Source organism: Salvelinus fontinalis, chromosome 12, assembly GCF_029448725.1.
Source record: "Salvelinus fontinalis isolate EN_2023a chromosome 12, ASM2944872v1, whole genome shotgun sequence".
NCBI lineage: Eukaryota > Metazoa > Chordata > Actinopteri > Salmoniformes > Salmonidae > Salvelinus > Salvelinus fontinalis.
This window is the reverse complement of record NC_074676.1, coordinates 16,659,220-16,678,977: the sequence shown is the minus strand read 5'-3', so window position 1 is coordinate 16,678,977 and position 19,758 is coordinate 16,659,220. Positions and strand designations below refer to the sequence as shown.

The 19,758-nt window shown below is 40.4% G+C and overlaps 1 protein-coding gene across 1 annotated transcript; it reads left to right on the top strand.

Annotated features, from left to right (window-relative positions):
* Window positions 1-10,225: 10,225 nt before the first annotated feature.
* On the top strand, window positions 10,226-17,005 carry LOC129866888 (muscarinic acetylcholine receptor M2-like). Its single transcript, XM_055939903.1, has 3 exons — window positions 10,226-10,602; window positions 10,881-11,849; window positions 12,563-17,005. Exons 1-3 carry the CDS (start codon window positions 10,429-10,431, stop codon window positions 12,890-12,892), a joined length of 1,473 nt encoding a protein of 490 aa, XP_055795878.1. The 5' UTR covers window positions 10,226-10,428; the 3' UTR covers window positions 12,893-17,005.
* Window positions 17,006-19,758: the final 2,753 nt, after the last annotated feature.

Genomic DNA, 19,758 nt, shown 5'->3' with positions numbered 1-19,758 from the left:
GTGCTGGAGAACACTGTGCTCTTGGAAATTCTAGAAATTATTTTATACCCTTCCCCAGATATATGCCTCATCACACTTCTATCTTGGCGATCTACGAACAGTTCCATGGACTTCATGGTATAGTTTCTCATCTGACATGCACTGTCAACTGTGGGACCTTATACAGTATAGGCAGGTGTGATATTTTCTAAAGCATGCCCAAACAATTAAATTGGCCACAGGTGGACTCCAATCAAGTTGTAGCGACATCTCAAGGATGATCAAAGGAAATTGGATGCACCTGAGCTCAATTTGGAATGTCATAGCAAAGGAGTGTGAATACTTATGTAAATGAGATATTTCTGTATTTCATTTTAAATACATTTGGAAAAATAATTTAAAAAACATGTTTTCACTTTGTCATTATGGTGTGTAGATGGCTGAGAAAAAACAACAATTTAATCAATTTTGAATTCAGGCTGTAACACAACAAAATGGAATAATTTCTGAAGCACTGTATTATTATCCAAGGTATAAAGATATTACTGAAGGCTATATCCCTCTCGCACAGGTTTATTATGGAATGAGACCGCTCCAGTGCCTATTGCCCCAATGGCCAGTAGAACTGATACAGGAACAGATTTCCTCCAAAAGTTAAAGGTACTTTGTGCTATTTGCACACTCATAGTCACATACCATCTTCATCAAAGAGCACCCAACAGAAAGGCACTGTCCCATACACACAATAATGGAAAGAAAATCTCAGATAGAAGTCCAACAGAGAATAACAGGGCGAGAAACCCAAGGCCTGACATTTAGTTGATCAGGAGGCTTGGCTCAGTCGTCTCACTTGTCTAACCAACAATTTATCAAATCTAGGAAATCTACATTACTCAAGACTGTATTAACCCACTGAGCCGAAGCCTAGGTGTAAGAGCTGGGAGCTAACACTTCGGGTCTCAGGCAAAGGTGAATCATCAGAGAAACTACCTGTATTACACAGGCACTGTAACAGAAAACACAGCATGATGCACCTTTTGGCATGTATTATTCATTGTTAAACATAAATACATTTTTCCTGTCACAATACAATACCCAACACCCTGGGACACAACGTAACCTACTCATACACAAAGTTGGAAGCAGACACAGAGATGCTCCACTGGAGAAGCTGATGGTTATGTTTCTTGCTTGGCAGTAGATAGCATCTGAGACAGTGATATCAGCAGCAACCCTCAGGTTGCACACTCACATCCCTACAGGTTTTCGTGCCAGACCTGGAATTCGAACCAGCAACCGTCCATTCACTGGCTCTCCTCTTAGGTATAAAATAAAGCTGTCCCTCTCAAGTGATATTATGACAGTGATAAACACAGGCATCATCATATGTCTCTATATATGGTTGTGGGTCCCATATCTCGTTGTTCTACTGTCATTGAAAACTGGTTGATGCTTCAGATGCTTGTGACCATCTCAATGCGCTGTGTCTAAAACACCAATCACTAACGCTAATCAGGGTTGAATGACATAATCCCCTTCAGTTTTAGCCCGACTCACGTTACACTTAACTTCATTTCCTATTATTATTTATTTCCAGTGTGAGAGCCGTCACCAACGTTAGCATTGTTTGTCGCCATGGAGAGACGATGTCCACATGTCTTAAAACAAACATGATGCTTATTGTAATAACGACTGATCACAAACAATAAACAGAATGTTATAATCATAGAGATAAATTCAATTATGTTTTGCTACATTATGTTCTATTTAATTATATGGTAATAAGGATGTGTGTATGGAGTCTAATGGGGAGGATGCTGCAGACATGCTTGTGTTATGGTCAGTAGTAGTCTGCGGCAGAGACTCCGGCATGGAAACACTAAACCCAATTTACAAATGGGTAATGACCCATATACACTAATATATGTATGTATATTTCGGACAGACTGTAACTACAACGACTTATGTCCAAAACTGAGGCACAATCTGATGGGATTTCAGATTACTGTGTTATACATTGATGTACAGTATGTACTATGCTACTATTAACCATGACTCGGGATAAGAATATCATGAGAATTATATGTGAGCTCTTCCATTCTCAGCCTGAATCATATTTAAGTGCCTTGTATGAGCCTGTTAGCTGACAGATCCACATCTCGTCTGTAATAGTTTGAGTGTGGAGGCTGTTATTCTCTCTAGTAATTCCATCAGGGTAAGGCCACACTCAGACTGGGGCAGTGTACGTCACGTGTGGTGAAGGTCAATACGACAGAGTTATAAAGGTTAAAATCCTCCGGCTACAGAATAACTATGGAGTTGAGCAGAATCTCGTTCCCTCATTATGCTGAGAGGGAAAACCATTTGTTTAACATGGATCCATTTTGTAGATCATTTTTCACTATTAGGTCCTCATATAGTTTCCATAACAACTTTGCTCTAAATACTTTTGCAAAGCCCCTCATTTGAATACTGTGATGCATTAAGTGAGCTAGGCCTACTAACATGGAATACATGGTTAATACAGCAAATAGGACTGATGCAGGGACAGATTTCATCCACTGAGTGAATAGTACCATTATTGAACGGTATTCTGTACATTTTCAGCCATAACAATCAACTCCTAGGCTTGCATTGTCACATAGAGTGTACTTAACAAACACCATATTCCGTCTCAATGTCATTGTTCAAGTTAAAAAGCGGGGCACTTTAATTAATTAATGAATGTTTAATAAATAAATAAAAGTCAGGGCTGTTATATGTATAGAAGAAATTGTTAGGTTATATTACTTGTTAGATATTACTGCATGGTCGGAACTAGAAGCACAAGCATTTCGCTACACTTGCATTAACAGCTGCTAACCATGTGTATGTGACGAATACATTTGATTTGATAAGCCGTGATATTATACATCTACAAGGGACACGGAATGGAACTAACTTCATATATATATTTTAAATAGGCAAGCCAGTTATGAACAAAGTCTTATTTACAATGACCGCCTAGGAACAGTGGGTTAACTGCCTTGTTCAGGGGCAGAACGACAGACTTTTACCTTGTCAGCTCGGGGATTCGATCTAGCAACTTTTCGGTTACTGGCCCAAAGGCTCTAACAACTAGGCTACCTGCCGCGACATGCTTGCTGTGTTTGAATGCCTGTGAATAAATACTCCACAGTAAACACACACATGCTTGGATTCTCAAGCACTGGCAGGCTTTCTGTTTGTCAGATTCTGCTTAAATGAAGTCATGGCTAATGCAGTGAAGCATGCAAAGTTGTTTACCCACGGCCTTTCAATTGGCACCGCGCACGAGCACTGTCCATGGAATCTTTTCTCAATAGGGGGTGCTGTTTTCACTTTGTAAAAATGTTGTTCCCAAATTAAACTGCCTCGTACTCAATTCTTGCTCGTACAATATGTACAAGCAACAATGTACAATATGTACATATTATTATTACTATTGGATAGAAAACACTCTCTAGTTTCTAAAATCGTTTGAATTATATCTGTGAGTAAAACAGAACTCAAGTTGGAGCAATTTTCCTGTGAGGAACCGAGAAATCTTAAATCAGACAGGCTGTTCTGGGGTCAGTTTATTAATTTGCATGTCTTCTATTGGTCGAGATGCATGCACTGCATACGCCTTCCCCTAGATGTCAGCAAATAGTGAGAATTGGAATGGTGGATGTCATAAGGTGAATGCACCAATTTGTAAGTCGCTCTGGATAAGAGCGTCTGCTAAATGACTTAAATGTAAATGTAAATGTGTTGCTAGGCAGATCTGAGGCCATATAAAGGGTTTTGGAACGTGGGGTGCAGTCTTTTCAACATTCGCCATGACGCAAGACAGACCTCAGGATGGCGTTCTGGAAAGCTACCGTTATAGGCCTTAGATATATCCAGCTCTGATTTTATTCGATATAGGTGTTAAAGACATCATAATGTTGTTATTTTAAACCAAGTTATATCAGTTTATATCAGTATATTGCGATTTTCGGATATTTCTTTGTGTTGCGTTCTAGTGAGTTGGGCACGTCTGGGCCACATGGCTAATGTTTACTGCTAATTCCAAAGTTGAAGGCGACAATCTACAACCGAGCAACGATTCTTTTGGACAAAGGACAACTTGCCCAAGATTCTGATGAAAGCTCATCAAAAAGTAAGAACTATTTATGATGTTAATTCGTTGTTCTGTTGAAAAATGTAAAACTCATATTCCGCCATTAATTTCAGTGCGGTCTCGCTTTAACGCACGCTGTATGTTGAAGTAATGTTCATTTAAAAAATCTAACACAGCGGTTGCATTAAGAACTAATGTATCTTTCATTTGCTGTCCAACCTGTATTTTTTAGTCAAGTTTATGATTAGTTAATGATTAGATTAGGTGCCTCTCCCAAGATTTCTCCCGACATTTTGTTGCCAGCTTGGCTACTATTCTCATTGTATAACCACGATTTGTGCCGCTAAATATGCACATTTTCGAACAAACTCTATATGCATTGTGTAATATGATGTTATAGGACTGTCATCTGAAGAAGTTTGAGAAAGTTAGTGAAAAAATGTATATCTTTTGCTGGTTTATTCGTTATTGCTATTGTTGGCTTGAATCAATGCTGTTGTGTGGTTGGCTATTGTAGTAAGCTAATATAATGCTATATTGTGTTTTCGCTGTAAAATACTTAAAAAATCTGAAATATTGGCTGGATTCACAAGATCTTTGTCTTTCATTTGCTGTATGCTGTGTATTTTTCATAAATGTTTTATGATGAGTATTTAGGTAATTCACGTTGGTCTCTGTAGTTATTCTAGTTGCTTTGGTGAGAGTTGTGATGGTGGCTGCAATGTAAAACTATGATTTATACCTGAAATATGCACATTTTTCTAACAAAACATATGCTATACAATAAATATGTTATCAGACTGTCATCTGATGAAGTTGTTTCTTGGTTAGTGACTATTTATATCTTTATTTGGTCGAAATTGTGATAGCTACCTATGCAGGAAAAAAATGGTGGGAAAAAAAAGTTGTGTCTTTTGCTATCGTGGTTAGTTAATAGAAATACATATTGTGTCTTCCCTGTAAAACATTTTAAAAATCAGAAATGATGGCTGGATTCACAAGATGTGTATCTTTCATCTGGTGTCTTGGACTTGTGATTTAATGATATTTAGATGCTAGTATTTACTTGTGACGCTATGCTAGGCTATGCTAGTCAGCTTTTTTACTGATGGGGGTGCTCCCGGATCCGGGATTGTGATGAAGTAGAAGTTAAACAAAATCTTGCACGAAATAATGCGTTCTGGAATAGGCTTTACTTCCTCATTGCAAAGGAAAATAACGTACACTTGAATGTTTAGTGTTGACAATGTTTCCTCAACTTCATAAACTTGTCGAAATACAACTTCATTTTATGGTGCAGCGTCGTGATTCATTCACGAGCTCTCTCCCCCTCTCTCTCTCTCTCCCCCTCTCTCTCTCTCTCGCACATACGACTACTGGCGAACACGCAAAGTCACCCTTTGTCCTTCAGCCTGAGAAGTATGTTGACATCTGCCATTACATTTCTCCAGGTTGTTGAAGCTATATTTTCTGGACGGTTACAGTGATATGGGCATAACAACTGGATCCATCCACCACCTGACTCAACTGGTCGAAGGTAAGTCCGGGACAACCATTGTCACAGCGAGACTGTTCAAACTTTAACATAGCCTATCAAATATTATATTATTTACGCGAACTGGGTTTGGTTTGTAAGTGTGGAGTTCATGCTCGAATAGAAACGCACAGATCATTTTAAAAGTTGGGTGCATGTACAATTTTGGGTGGAGTTTTGTAGCTACGTTTCTCGAATGAATTGAGACTGTTCTCAGAAATAAAATTCCTGTACAAACACAATGTTTCTGTCGGAAAATAAACGTGTACATTATGGATTTGTGCCACCTTTGGCGCTTACAGTGTTTTAACAGAGCATAGACCATTTGAACATGACTGTTCTTGTGCTTGTGTAATAAAACTGTACCATTGGAGAAACATCATATTAGCATGTTGTTACATAATACTTTGGTAATTGCATTTTAATTGGATAGCAATGATCTGAACGTTTTTGCAAGAGAAATAATAGTGACTGTTCCTTATATCACTTATGTAATAACTCCATTATTATGCAATTATAAAGCAATTTCCAAAGTCCTATGTAACAACAATGTTGATATTGTAATAATCCCAAAGTTACAACACGTATAAGAACTAGATGTCAAGTGTTACTGTATTTCCTGATGTCTCACTCATGAAATATATTTCTTAGTCATTTTGAAGCTGCTTAAGTGGTCTACTCAAATGTTGAGGTGATTCCATGTCCCTCATGTATTTAATTGTAGGTTATTGGCTATATTCAGATTTATATCTAAGGGCCCTCCAAACCATGTGCTTCTGATCATATATTTAGACTAATTCAATAAACTGTTGTAGTTTTTGGTTCTTCATCAAGTATTTGGCAGCCATCAAATAAATATGTTTTTCTTTTTTAAATGTCACTTGCATATATTCAAATAACTTCAGTATTATTTTGTTTTTTTGTGAGGTATTCAAAATACTTAAAAAGTTTATTTGTTTTTCTGAGACCTGTATTTGAATATCAAAGAAAAAAGTTGCCTTTTAGTTGAAACTCTATATAAACTATATTACACTACCTCGACTATTTCAAAAGTTGGTATTTTCAAATAAACTACAAAATACAACTATTTTCGGCCTAGGTCTGGAGTGTCTCATCATTGTGACTTCCACACAATATCCCTGAGGCGCGAGTCTTCATGTAACCTTGAATACCTGTAACCTAGAATACCTTTAATACCTTTATACCTTTACCTTTAATACCTTTAATACCTGTAACCTAGAATACCTAGAATACCTATGTAACCTAGAATACCTTTCACTCCTGTCCTGTACCACCATGTCCTGTACCATTACCCTTTAATATCATGATTTAATGATAGTGTCAAGTGAGGCTAGAACAATTATATTGTTTCTCACCAGGAATCTCCCATGCTGTACTGTGTGTGTGTTAAACAGCTAAATTAGAGTGCCGACGGACTCCTCCCTGGGAATTGTACATGGTAGATCTTATTATGTTTCCTAATCTTCTCCTATTAACTCTCATATTCCTCCCCAGGGTGCCCTGGCTCAGATAGACCGACTCCGTCTTTCTGCCTGTGTGTGTACAACGATCATCCCTTTATCCTCTCCTCTGTCCTATAGTTTTCTCCTCTCCTCCTCCCCTCTGTTCTCAGGGTGTGTTGTTTGATAGAATCTGGTGTTGGTAGGTTGTTTCTGTCTCTCCTGCTTGGCTCTGTGATGCAGAGTGGCGTGTGTTTTTTCCACACTCTGTTACACTCCTACGTCAATGCAGAGCACACAGTGATGTAAAATTTCCCACCTCTCCCAGTGTAGCACAGACTTCCCAGAAATTGTTACAACAAGTGGTGGCAATTTTATTGGCCTTGTATACTGTCAGGTTGTTTATTTGCGATGGACTATGCAGAGAAAAGAAAGGTGATCCAAGCCCTCAATGGAAAAACAGAGTAACGTGCTTTGAGTGGACTGAACACGAGAGGGTCTAAAAGAGAAAGATCACACACACGGACACACGTTCCAAGACATGTTCCAAGTTGTGTTCCAGTGCCCCAGATTCGTTCTCTGTAACATGGTGAGACAGAATGTAACAGCAGCATGCGGTGCCTTTCTCAGAGTCCAAGTGAGAAGAGAATTATTCCCTGAAAACCAACTCAGCCAGACAGCCAGTCATACTAGCACATTACCGGAACCAGCTGTTGGGGCAAGCAGCTGTTGAATCAGATTACGCTAGATAAGCTAGTGGGCCTGTCAAGGAGCTGCTTCGTTTTTTTCTCTCCAGATTCCATCCATAACAATTAGTAGGAGCTGTCCTGTTATCATCCTGTTATGTTTGAATCAGAAGGTCTGGGTGTGAGGGGCTACATGTGCACGTGGTATGAGGGAGGGAAGAGGAGCTCTGTCTGACCCATAGACATACATATGTACATTATTATTGCATAATGTTTAGACACATCATTGGTCTGACCCCTATCCTCATTGTAGATTCATAAATAAATATGTTTGCCACTCAGGCAGCTAATTGGACAGTTGTGTAACGGCTGTTTGGTCTCCCTGCATTAACCCTTAATGCCTGAAGCAAAACACAATGACTCTTAGCAGGTCACTGATTCATTCATAATGTTGATGTAACATTTAATGCCAGGTCTGTATATGAGGTTCTCCATAGGGCCACCTATTACAGCATCTACTGTACGTGTATATGAGTGGGAGGGGGCTTCATGAAAAATTCATGAGCAAATGTGTTTGTCAGAATAATGAGAATATGAAACGTGTTTGTCTTACTTTCACCTCAAACACATACATATCAATAGAGCAGAGCAGGCTCTCTTCCTGATCTTTTGAGTGTTATGACCATACTGTGTTTCTATGGTTATGACCCTGTAAGTGCAGCACAGCACTGTTTCATAATTGAACAAAATGGGGTATCTGAGGGATAACAGATGGGGGTACTCATACTGTAATGATATTTGAGCTGATGTTAAAAGCAGGAAGGAAGCCTCTATCAGGTACAATCTTATCACATAGCCTAATGGAGTTGCTTATGGGGCTGCTTCAGCAGCATGCAATGATCCTTAAAGTCTCTCCTGAGTGTCTTTCCATTGATTTCCTGATCCGAATAGATCAGGTAATCACATCGCTGTCTGAGTAATGTTTGTGCTGTAGATACTTTTTGTTCTTACCGTCGTTCCTTAACAGCTATTACAGGGGTGTTCTTCCATTTGCTAAATGTAGTTATTGTGTTGTTTGTTTTGTGTCATAGGGAATTGCTATACCTGTAAATCGAGCTATCTGCTTTGTTACTGTCAGACAGAAGAGGGTTGGGGTTGGTTCAGAGATGAGCTAGAGATGAGCCAAGACAGGATCAGAGAGAGATTAGGGTCTCACAAAGTGTAGAAAGTATAAAAGACAGCAAGGAAGATAAACAACTGCACCAACATCACTCTCTCAAAGTGGACAGCATCCCTCACTATTCCCACAGTAAACTAGAAAATGTAAATGAGCTGTCTTAGAGGTTAGGGTGACCTAATAATGTGTTCTAACTCGACCTGTCAGATCACATCCTATCCCAGTGAGTACTTTCAGGTCCTCAAAGAGCCAGGAGGGGAGCCTTGTCCAGGAAACCATGCAGTTAAAATGCATTCAAACTCATAGCATAGATGAGCCAAATACAGTACAAATAAGACCACATTCTAAAAAAATGGTTTCAATATTTCAAAATCATCCCAATGTGACTGGAACTGACTGTGTAGCTCAATGAAGTTACCTAAAGATTGAATCCTTATTTGGTGAAAGTGCCGCGTCCGTTTGGGATACTACAACAACAAAGAGGTTACTGCAAACAACTACACTGCTTCTTCCCTCTGACATCACTGCAGACGCGATAGAACAGCAGAATATGTACTACACATTTCATCAATAAAACAAATTCAAAAAAATATTTGGGAGATATTGACTTGCATTGGGTTTTGGACAGAAATGATAGCATTAGGTAGACAGCAGTCAGGTAATCCAAATCATAGGAAGGATTGCGGTCCCTCCTTATCCAAAGGCTTATAGGATAAGGAAACAAACATTTAATTTTGTAATTTAGGTAATTATTAGCTCAACTATTTACTTTTAATTTAGTCTTTAGTGTTCAGCAGTTAACATTCAGGTCAAATCTACTTTCTACAAACACAGCAGCAGGTGGATAAATATTAGGAGTCAGGTCATTGCTGCTCACCAATAATCCTTTGTTAATTGGATCTGAGAATGTTCTTCCTTCATACCTGTCCTAAAATATCCAGGGGTGATACTGCATATTGATTTTGAGATATAGGACACTACTGTGTGGATTTCTAAACCTTGCAGCTACGGGAAAGGGCCTTTATTTGCTCACCTGCCATTTTTTTCACACCTGGGTTAAGGAACACACACCTGCTCTCTCCTCTACCAGTCAGGAAGCTGTTGTCGGAAATCACAAAGGAACCAAGTACAAAACCATCAGGTAGTTGATTGTGAGGAGTACAGAGAAAATGCTTACACACACACACACACACACACACACACACACACACACACACACACACACACACACACACACACACACACACACACACACACACACACACAAAGAGATGCACTCATGCAAAGACTTAATACACTATGGGCTGGTTTCCTGGACACAGATTAAGCCTTATCCTGAACTAAAAAGAATGCTTAATGGAGAATCTCTTATCAAAAGCGTATGTAATCTTTGTCATTACCAGGTGTATCTTGTAGTTCTGAGATTGGCCCCAAAGCATACTTGAAAAGGATAACCAAGACCAGACAAGATGGAGACGCTCAACCTCACCAACTACTCCAACCTCAGCTCAGACAATGGAAGCAGCAGTCTCTTCTCTGGGAGTCCCTATAAGACGGTAGAGATCGTCCTCATCATCCTGGTGGCCGGGTCACTCAGCCTCGTCACCGTCATTGGCAACATCCTGGTTATGCTCTCCATAAAGGTTTGGATTAAAGATCCATCACTTAGTTTTTAAATTAATCATATTCTTAGGATACAGTTGAAAAGGTCGTTGGATAGCCAATATTCAGACAATATTCAGTGCACCTAAAATACTGGAGACCTGTTTTTCTTTAGTGTTGTGATTGAAAGATATTGGCAAAATGCATTGCACATGGTTAGTGATGTGTGACCTTGGCCAGATCACATGGTCAGGAAAAACTCCTGGTCCTACACATATCATTGTCTTTTCTAATATTCTCCTGTATGCTCTCCATGAAGGTCAACAGGAACCTCCAGACTGTCAACAACTATTTCCTGTTCAGCCTAGCCTGTGCTGACCTCATTATTGGCCTTTGCTCCATGAACCTCTACACTGTCTACATTGTGATTGGACACTGGCCCTTAGGCCCGGTTGTGTGCGACCTGTGGTTGTCCATTGATTACGTGGTCAGCAACGCCTCAGTTATGAACCTCCTCATCATTAGCTTTGACCGCTACTTCTGCATCACCAAGCCTCTCAGCTATCCGGTGCGCCGCAGCACCATGATGGCGGGGATGATGATTGCGGCGGCCTGGGTGCTATCATTCGTACTATGGGCTCCTGCCATCTTGTTCTGGCAGTTCATCGTGGGTGGGCGGACGGTGCCGCCTGGTGAGTGCTACATCCAGTTCTTCTCCAACGCAACGGTGACGTTTGGCACGGCCATCGCGGCCTTCTACCTGCCTGTGGCCATCATGATCAGTCTCTACTGGCGCATATCCAAGGCCAGCCGCAGCCGGGTACGGAGGAACAACAGGAAACCTTCAGGGAATAGCCTGGGAGAAGGGCCATCGCAGAGCCAGGAGGATGGGAGCAGGGCCAAGCCCAATGACTGCACTGTGACTGGGGAGGAGGAGGAGGAGGGTGGGGATGGAGAGAAGGTCGGGGAGGGGGTCCAGCAGCAGAATGGCAGGGAGCCCTGCAGAGGGGAAGGGCCAGACAGAGATAGCTCTACCACAACAGTCAGCAACCTTGCCTCATCATCCAATCAAAAGGAAGAGCCTGGCCTATCACAGAAGGGGTCAAACGCTGAAGCCAAATCCAGCCAGACACGGTGTTGCTCTCAGAACCAGGCCACAGGCTGCGGGCCCAAACTCTCCTGTATCAGAAGCAACCCCCGGCCTGAGGGAGAGACATACACAGCCAGCAACACAGATTCCACCCCTGCCACAGAGAAACACAGCCTGGTGACACGGACGCTGTTAAAGGTGTTGATATATATATAATGCACAACAGAATAGACAGCAACTTCCCTTAAATAATAATATGAAGTATGTGTAAAGTGAAAATATATATACACTGAGTATACAAAACATTAAGAACACCAGCTGTTTCCATGACATAGACTGACCAGGTGAATCCAGGTGAAAGCTATGGTCCCTTATTTATGTCACTTGTTAAATCCACTTCAATTAGTGTAGATGAAAGTGAGGAGACAGGTTAAAGAAGGATTTTTAAGCCTTGAGACAATTGAGACATGGATTGTGTATGTGTGCCATTCAGAAGGTGAATGGGCAAGACAAAAGATTGAAGTGCATTTGAAACAGTTATGGTAGTAGGTGCCAGGTGCACCGGTTTGTGTCAAGAACTACACCGCTGCTGGGGATTTCACCCTCAACAGTTTCTCTTGTGTATCAAGAATGGTCCACCACCCAAAGGACATCCAGCCAACTTGATACAACTGTGGGAAGCATTAGAGTCAACATGGGCCAGCATCCCTGTGGAACCCTTTCGATACCTCGTAGACCCCAACCTATCTCAATATTAGGTATATGATCCTAATGTTTTGTATACTAAGTGTATACTTATAACCAAAATCAAAAAGCACAAGATATTTTATGTGGTAGAGGAGAATGTAGAATCATGAAAAAAATGCATGCACGCATACTCATACAAAAATCGATCACTTTTCTGTCTCCAGGTGACAAAGAGGAACTCCAAGCAGAGCCCCAAGAGGAAGACGAAGAAGAAGAAGGGCCCTCCGTCCCGGGAGAAGAAGGTGACGCGCACCATCATGGCCATTCTGGTGGCGTTCGTGGCCACGTGGACGCCTTACAATGTGATGGTGCTCATCAACACCTTCTGCTCCAGCTGCATCCCCAACTCACTGTGGACCATTGGCTACTGGCTGTGCTACATCAACAGCACCGTCAACCCGGCCTGCTACGCCCTGTGCAACACCACCTTCAAGAACACCTTCCGACAGCTGCTGCTCTGCCAGTACAGGAACATACGCACGATGAGGTCATGAGGACCAGGGGGTCAGGGGTCATGGCTGCGAAGCTGCTGTCTTCATTCACTCAGATACTCACAGATCTGATAGGACTGGATAGGTGAAAGTAGGTGAAGCTATTGTTTAGACCTACCCAGTCACCTTTGATCTGTGCAGAGGCTGAACCAGAGCAGAAGGAGAGGGGAGACAACTTCTTAGACTGAAATGCAGCTCAGATGTGTATCTATCTATGTTGGTTGTGGTTTTATATGAGTAGGTTCCAAATTAGACTGCTATTCTCATGAAACGTTTGGTTTCAACATGGTGGCTAAACTTGGTTTACATAATGGCCGTCTATGTTACGTTTTGGGTATGTGACATGTCTACTCTATGGTATGAATTTGGTTATCTCGGGTATGTCTGGGTGATTCTGTCTGATGTCTTGTGATTGCTTGTTGTACAGTGCTTGTTTGATAAACAGGTGCAGTGGCAGAGGTTTGCTCAGAGCTGTTTCTGCACTGTTCAGACACTTAAGGTTTGTTTGTTGATATACTATGACACATGGTTATAGATGTTCCCCTATGTACAGTTGAAGTCGGAAGTTTACATACACCTAAGCCAAATACATTTAAACTCAGTTTTTCACAATTCCTGACATTTAATCCTAGTAAAAATTCCCTGTCTTAGGTCAGTTAGGATCACCACTTTATTTTAAGAATGTGAAATGTCAGAATAATAGTAGAGAGAATTATTTATTTCAGCTTTTATTTCTTTCATCACATTCCCAGTGGGTCAGAAGTTTACATACACACAATTAGTATTTGGTAGCATTGCCTTTAAATTGTTTAACTTGGATCAAACTTTTCGGGTAGCCTTCCACAAGCTTCCCACAATAAGTTGTGTGGATTTTGGCCCATTCCTCCTGACAGAGCTGGTGTAAGGTTTGTAGGCCTCCTTGCTCACACTTGCTTTTTCAGTTCTGCCCACATATTTTCTATAGGATTGAGGTCAGGACTTTATGATGACCACTCCAATACCTTGACTTTGTTGTCCTTAAGCCATTTTGCCACAACTTTGGAAGTATGCTTGGGGTCATTGTCCATTTGGAAGACCCATTTGCAACCAAGCTTTAACTTCCTGACTGATGTCTTGTGATGTTGCTTCAATTTATCCACATAATTGTCCTTCCTCATGATGTCATCTATTTTGTGAAGTGCAACAGTCCCTCCGTGCTTCACGGTTGGGATGTTGTTCTTCGGCTTGCAAGCCTCCTCCTTTTTCCTCCAAACATAGCGAAGGTCATTATGGCCAAACAGTTCTATTTTTGTTTCATTAGAACAGAGGACATTTCTCCAAAAAGTATGATCTTTGTCCCCATGTGCAGTTGCAAACCATAGTCTGGCTTTTTTATGGCGGTTTTGGAGCAGTCGCTTCTTCCTTGCTCAGCGGCCTTTCAGGTTATGTCGATATAGGACTCGTTTTACTGTGGATATAGATTCTTCTGTACCTGTTTCTTCCAGCATCTTCACAAGGTCCTTTGCTGTTGTTCTGGAATTGATTCACACTTTTCGCACCAAAGTACGCTCATCTCTAGGAGACAGAATGCGTCTCCTTCCTGAGCGGTATGACGGCTATGTGGTCCCATGGTGTTTATACTTGCTTACTATTGTTTGTACAGATGAATGAGGTACCTTCAGGCGTTTGGAAATTGCTCCCAAGGATGAACCAGAGTTGTGGAGGTCTACAATTATTTTTCTGGGGTCTTGGCTGATTTCTTTTGATTTTCCCATGATGTCAAGCAAAGAGGCACTGAGTTTGAAGGTAGACCTTTAAATACATCCACAGGTACAGCTCCAATTGACTCAAATTATATCAATTAGCCTATCAGAAGCTTCTAAAGCCATGACTTCATTTTCTGGAATTTTCCAAGCTGTTTAATGGCACAGTCAATTTAGTGTATGTAAACTTTTGACCCACTGGAATTGTGATACAGTGAATTATAAGTGAAATAATCTGTCTGTAAACAATTGTAGGAAAAATAACATGTGTCATGCACAAAGTAGATGTCCTAACCGACTTGCCAAAACTATAGTTTGTTAAGAAGAAATTTGTGGAGTGGTTGAAAAACAAGTTTTAATGACTCCAACCTAAGTGTATGTAAACTTCCGACTCCAACTGTAAGTATAAATGAGGTTTAGATTGTTCAAAAAAGATGTGTAAGTATTCTGAGAAAGAACATAAAAACATCAGTACTGTTGATATATATCTAGGAGAAGAAGAGGGAAGAGAGAGAAGAGAGGAAGAAGACTGAGAATTTCCTGCACTGCCAAAACCAACAGTTTCAGAGAAACATAAGACTACGAATACACCTGTAAATATACAGTACCAGGCATAAGTTTGGACACACCTACTCATTCAAGGATTTTATTTTTTCTATTTTCTACATTGTAGAATAATCGTGAAGACATAACAACTATGAAATAACACATGGAATCATGTAGCAACCAAATAAGTGTTCAACATTTTATATTAGAGATTCTTCAAAGTAGCCACCCTTTGCCCTGACAGCTTTGCACACACTTGGCATTCTCTCAACCAGCTTCACCTGGAATGCTTTTCCAACAGTCTTGAAGGAGCACTTGCTGGCTGCTTTTCCTTCACTCTGCGGTCCAACTCATCCCAAACCATCTCAATTGGGTTGAGGTTGGGTGATTGTGGAGGCCAGGTCATCTGATGCAGCACTCCATCACTCTCCTTCTTGGTCAAATAGCCATTACACAGCCTGGAGGTGTGTTGGGTCATTGTCCTGTTGAAAAACAAATGATAGTCCCACTAAGTGCAAACCAGATGGGATGGCATATTGCTGCAGAATGCTGTGGTAGCCATGCTGGTTAAGTGTGCCTTGAAATTCTAAATAAATCCCTGACAGTGTCACCAGCAAAGCATCCCCACACCATCACACCTCCTTCTCCATGCTTCGTGGTGAGAACTACACATGCGGAGATCATCCATTCATCTACTCTGCGTCTCACAAAGACACGGCGGCTGGAGCCAAAAACCTCACATTTGGACTCATCAGACCTAAAGACAGATTTACACTGGTCTAATGTCCATTGCTCATGTTTCTTGACCCAAGAAAGTCTCTTCTTCTTATTGGTGTCCTTTAGTCGTGGTTTCCTTGCAGCATTTCGACCATGAAGGCCTGATTCACGCAGTCTCCTCTGAACAGTTGTTGTTGAGATGTGTCTGTTACATGAACTGTGAAGCATTTTTTTGGGCTGCAATCTAAGGTGAATTTATCTCTGCAGCAGAGGTAACTCTGGGTCTTCCTTTCCTGTGGCGGTCCTCATGAGAGCCAGTTTCATCATAGGGCTTGATGGTTTTTGTGACTGCACTTGAAGAAACTTTTAGTTCTTCAAATTTTCTGGATTGACTGACCTTAATGTCTTAAAGTAATGATGGACTGTCGTTTCTCTTTGCTTATTTGAGCTGTTCTTGCCATATTATGGACTTGGTCTTTTACCAAATAGGGCTATCTTAGGAAGGAAAGAAATTCCACAAATTAACTTTTAACAAGGCACACCTATTAATTTAAATGCATCCCAGGCCTTTTGAACCTGATTGAGAGAATGCCAAGAGTGTGCAAAGCTGTCATCAAGGCAAAGGGTAGCTACTTTGAAGAATCTCTAATATAAAACATATTTTGATTTGTTTAACACTTTCCTGGTTACTACATGATTCCATACGTGTTATTTCATAGTTTTATTTCTTCATTATTATTCTACAATGTAGAAAATAGAAGAAAAAAAAACTGGAATGAGTAGGTGTGTCCAAACTTATGACTGGTACTGTATGTAACTACACTGTATATACAAAAGTACGCCGACAACCCTTCAAATTAGTGGATTCGGCTATTTCAGCAACACCCATTGCTGACAGGTGTACAAAATCGAGGACACCGCCATGCAATCTCCATAGACAAAGATTGGCTAAAAACATGCTAAACCACATCTGTTATCCAACCCTGTAACTGTACAACGCGAGTTATTGTGATATAACTACCTTTGCTCCCCATTACCGATCCTCTACCCTCCCCTCCCCATGTTCTGCTTATTCATACTCCATACATTTAACCACAACAGGTATTTTGAATTGGGAATAAATACAAAATAATATGTCAAACTGAATGTCCTTTCTTTATCACAGAGAATGGTTTAGAGCACTATTCAACATGGTAACACATCAACCAACAATTTTCACCACCGTGAAACTGGATCTTACTGGGAAATGACACAGTGATGTAGTTCGTGGGGTGGTTCTTTGTCTGTGTTCATATTTTCCAGCTTGGATAGCTCGTTCATTTCCACCAGAAGACAGCTATTGAGAGAGGAATATGTGTATTTATCACCTGGACTAGTCAAAGCAGTCATCAGACACAGGTCGCAATGTTATAATTCCCCTGTCTTCAGTAGTGCTATAAATCACAGCATGAAAAACACAACATCAACAACAGTAGTAAAGGCCCATTCACTTAGCCATATTTAGTCCTGTGTTTTTAAACACCAAGAGTCTTTCATAACGAATGGACTGTCGTACTGTATATGGGACATCATGTGTAACACAGCCCTCCAAACACACACAAACACATGTGTGGTGTTTTCATTTATGTACTGGTACTGTGGGTGCCAGGATAAGTAATGAGTTGTGGAAGCTACAGTGGTGTATGTCTTAACTATGTCTTAACTCCTAACTCAAAGCTCCCATTGCATGGATTGCTGAGGTGTGAGTGCCCTCTAGAGGTTAAATTGATGGGACACAGCAACATAGTGGCACTTGGATGCCGTTTTGCACCAGACACGGGAGTGTGTGTGTGCATTGTGGTCGGTATGGCAGGGGATATGCTGATTTGCTACCAAAAACAAACCTGACTTTAATGTCATATGCAAGCTAGAAGAGAATATCAGTGTCATGTTGTGAATGTAGCCAGTACCAATATAGCCTATTTTGTCCATAACCATTATTATTAGGTATACTGGTGGTTGACATAACGGCCACACAGTCAAAGTTAAACACAACTTTAAAAGCTGGCTGGACTGACAGGATGCACAGAGGGCTGTTCTGATATCACCTTGCATGAATTTGTAGACACAGACTCTTACCTGTGTTGGTATGTTGCTCAAATGAATACCAAGAGAGTGAGAGAAAAGAAAACCGGAAAAAAAATTCAGCATCAAACAAGACTTTGATGCCAAGCCGTTCAACTTCAGAGGAAATCCTGTTTGAGATGAGAAGGCCTATAAAGCCTATCGAACCTAAGCCTACAGCCATTCATCAAGCTGGGGACCCCAATGAAAATAGATCCACAGATGAACCCTGTAGAATAATGATGGTGGCCAACGTGAGCCCCTTGGAAACTTTTCATCTGGATCACAATGATCCAGATTCTGTAAACCTCGTTTTTGCAATCCAGGATCAGATCGATCTGGCTGTTTTAAGGACGTCAGAAAGGATCATTCTGATCCAGATACCACAACATCAAGATCACAGAATCTGGATTTTCAGGGCTTTGAACCGGTCTACACCTTGCTATCTACTAGACAGGTTATGGTACTACTTCTACACTGTCATAAGGAAACAGAGAAGAGTAAACTACATGAATAAAGGTAAAAATAATATGTAAGTACAAACCTTTATTTGACACTTCTCAATGTAGCAACTAACCACATACCTATATTGCGGTCAATTTAACCTAATGAACCTTTGCTTTCAAGTACATTACAACCAAGACATTTCAATGTAACTAAAGTGACAAGGTTTATACATTTTTTATACATTCTTTCTTTCACTTTTCTAAATCCACCCTTACAGTAGGACCAATATAATCCCGATTTTCGGCATGAAAAATATCCTAATCACTTTAGAAAAATACAATAAAGACATTTGATCCTGACTAAAGGGCAGATTGGATTACCAGATCCAAATCCCTATACGGAGGATCAGAATCAAATTGTTCAGTTTTGAAAAACCCAACTATAACATTTAATCCTGCAAATTTGAGGAATTTTTAAACATGCTACCTGAAGAAAATCAGTGTGACTGTTAATGTAGGCCTACTTAATTTGTGCTCAACTGGAATGTTTATTGGAATATGCAAGTCAAGTTCCCAAAATACTGTATCTGGTTTCCGAGTTTGCACATTTTGGTTCCTTGGAAGTTGTGGAAAATACGTTTTTGGTTTCCGATTGATTCTGGGAATGAAGCCAACGGTAAACCTGAACTTTTTGTAAACATTCTGAGAATGGAAGTGAACATTTTTAGTTTGTATGGAGGTTCTGAGAACGTTTTATTATGGTTCCCTGAAGTTTTCCTGGGAGGTTTTATTAACATTCTGAGAATGGAAATGATAGGTTACTTGAAAGTAATTTTCTAATGTTGTGAACATTTAGAATGACATTTAAAGGTTATTTTGAGTTTTTTTTGATAACCTCTTTAAAACCTTCACTGAATGTTTCAATAAGACGTTTAGTAACACTGCTAGCTTAGTTTGGGTTAATTGTTTTGAACTCCAAGCATAGATAGCACACATAGAAATGTGTTTCCTTCGGCATTAATCATTGCAAACATTTTTATTTTTTATTTTGTCATGGTGTCTGTGAGATTCTAATCTATGACCTTCTGTTCTCTATCCATGGAAATAGTTCACTGGCCCCAGGAGGTTTTTTTAACTGATACAAAGCAGGGTATTTTTTGTCTATTAAATGCTTGATTGGTTTATTCAGGTAGGCACGGATAGAGGGAGAACATTTACTCCCTTTAAAAAAAACATAGCTGATAAGGCTGACTTGCTTAAATAATGTGGTTTCTACTGACAATTGAGATGTACAAACTATGGCATAAGGGGACGA

Excerpts from the sequence above, each read along its gene's own strand:
- LOC129866888 (XM_055939903.1), top strand. The coding sequence starts at position 10,429 with ATGGAGACGCTCAACCTCACCAACTACTCCAACCTCAGCTCAGACAAT. Across the intron at positions 10,603-10,880 it reads TGGTTATGCTCTCCATAAAG|GTCAACAGGAACCTCCAGAC; the intron begins GTTTGGATTAAA and ends CTCTCCATGAAG. Across the intron at positions 11,850-12,562 it reads TGACACGGACGCTGTTAAAG|GTGACAAAGAGGAACTCCAA; the intron begins GTGTTGATATAT and ends TTCTGTCTCCAG.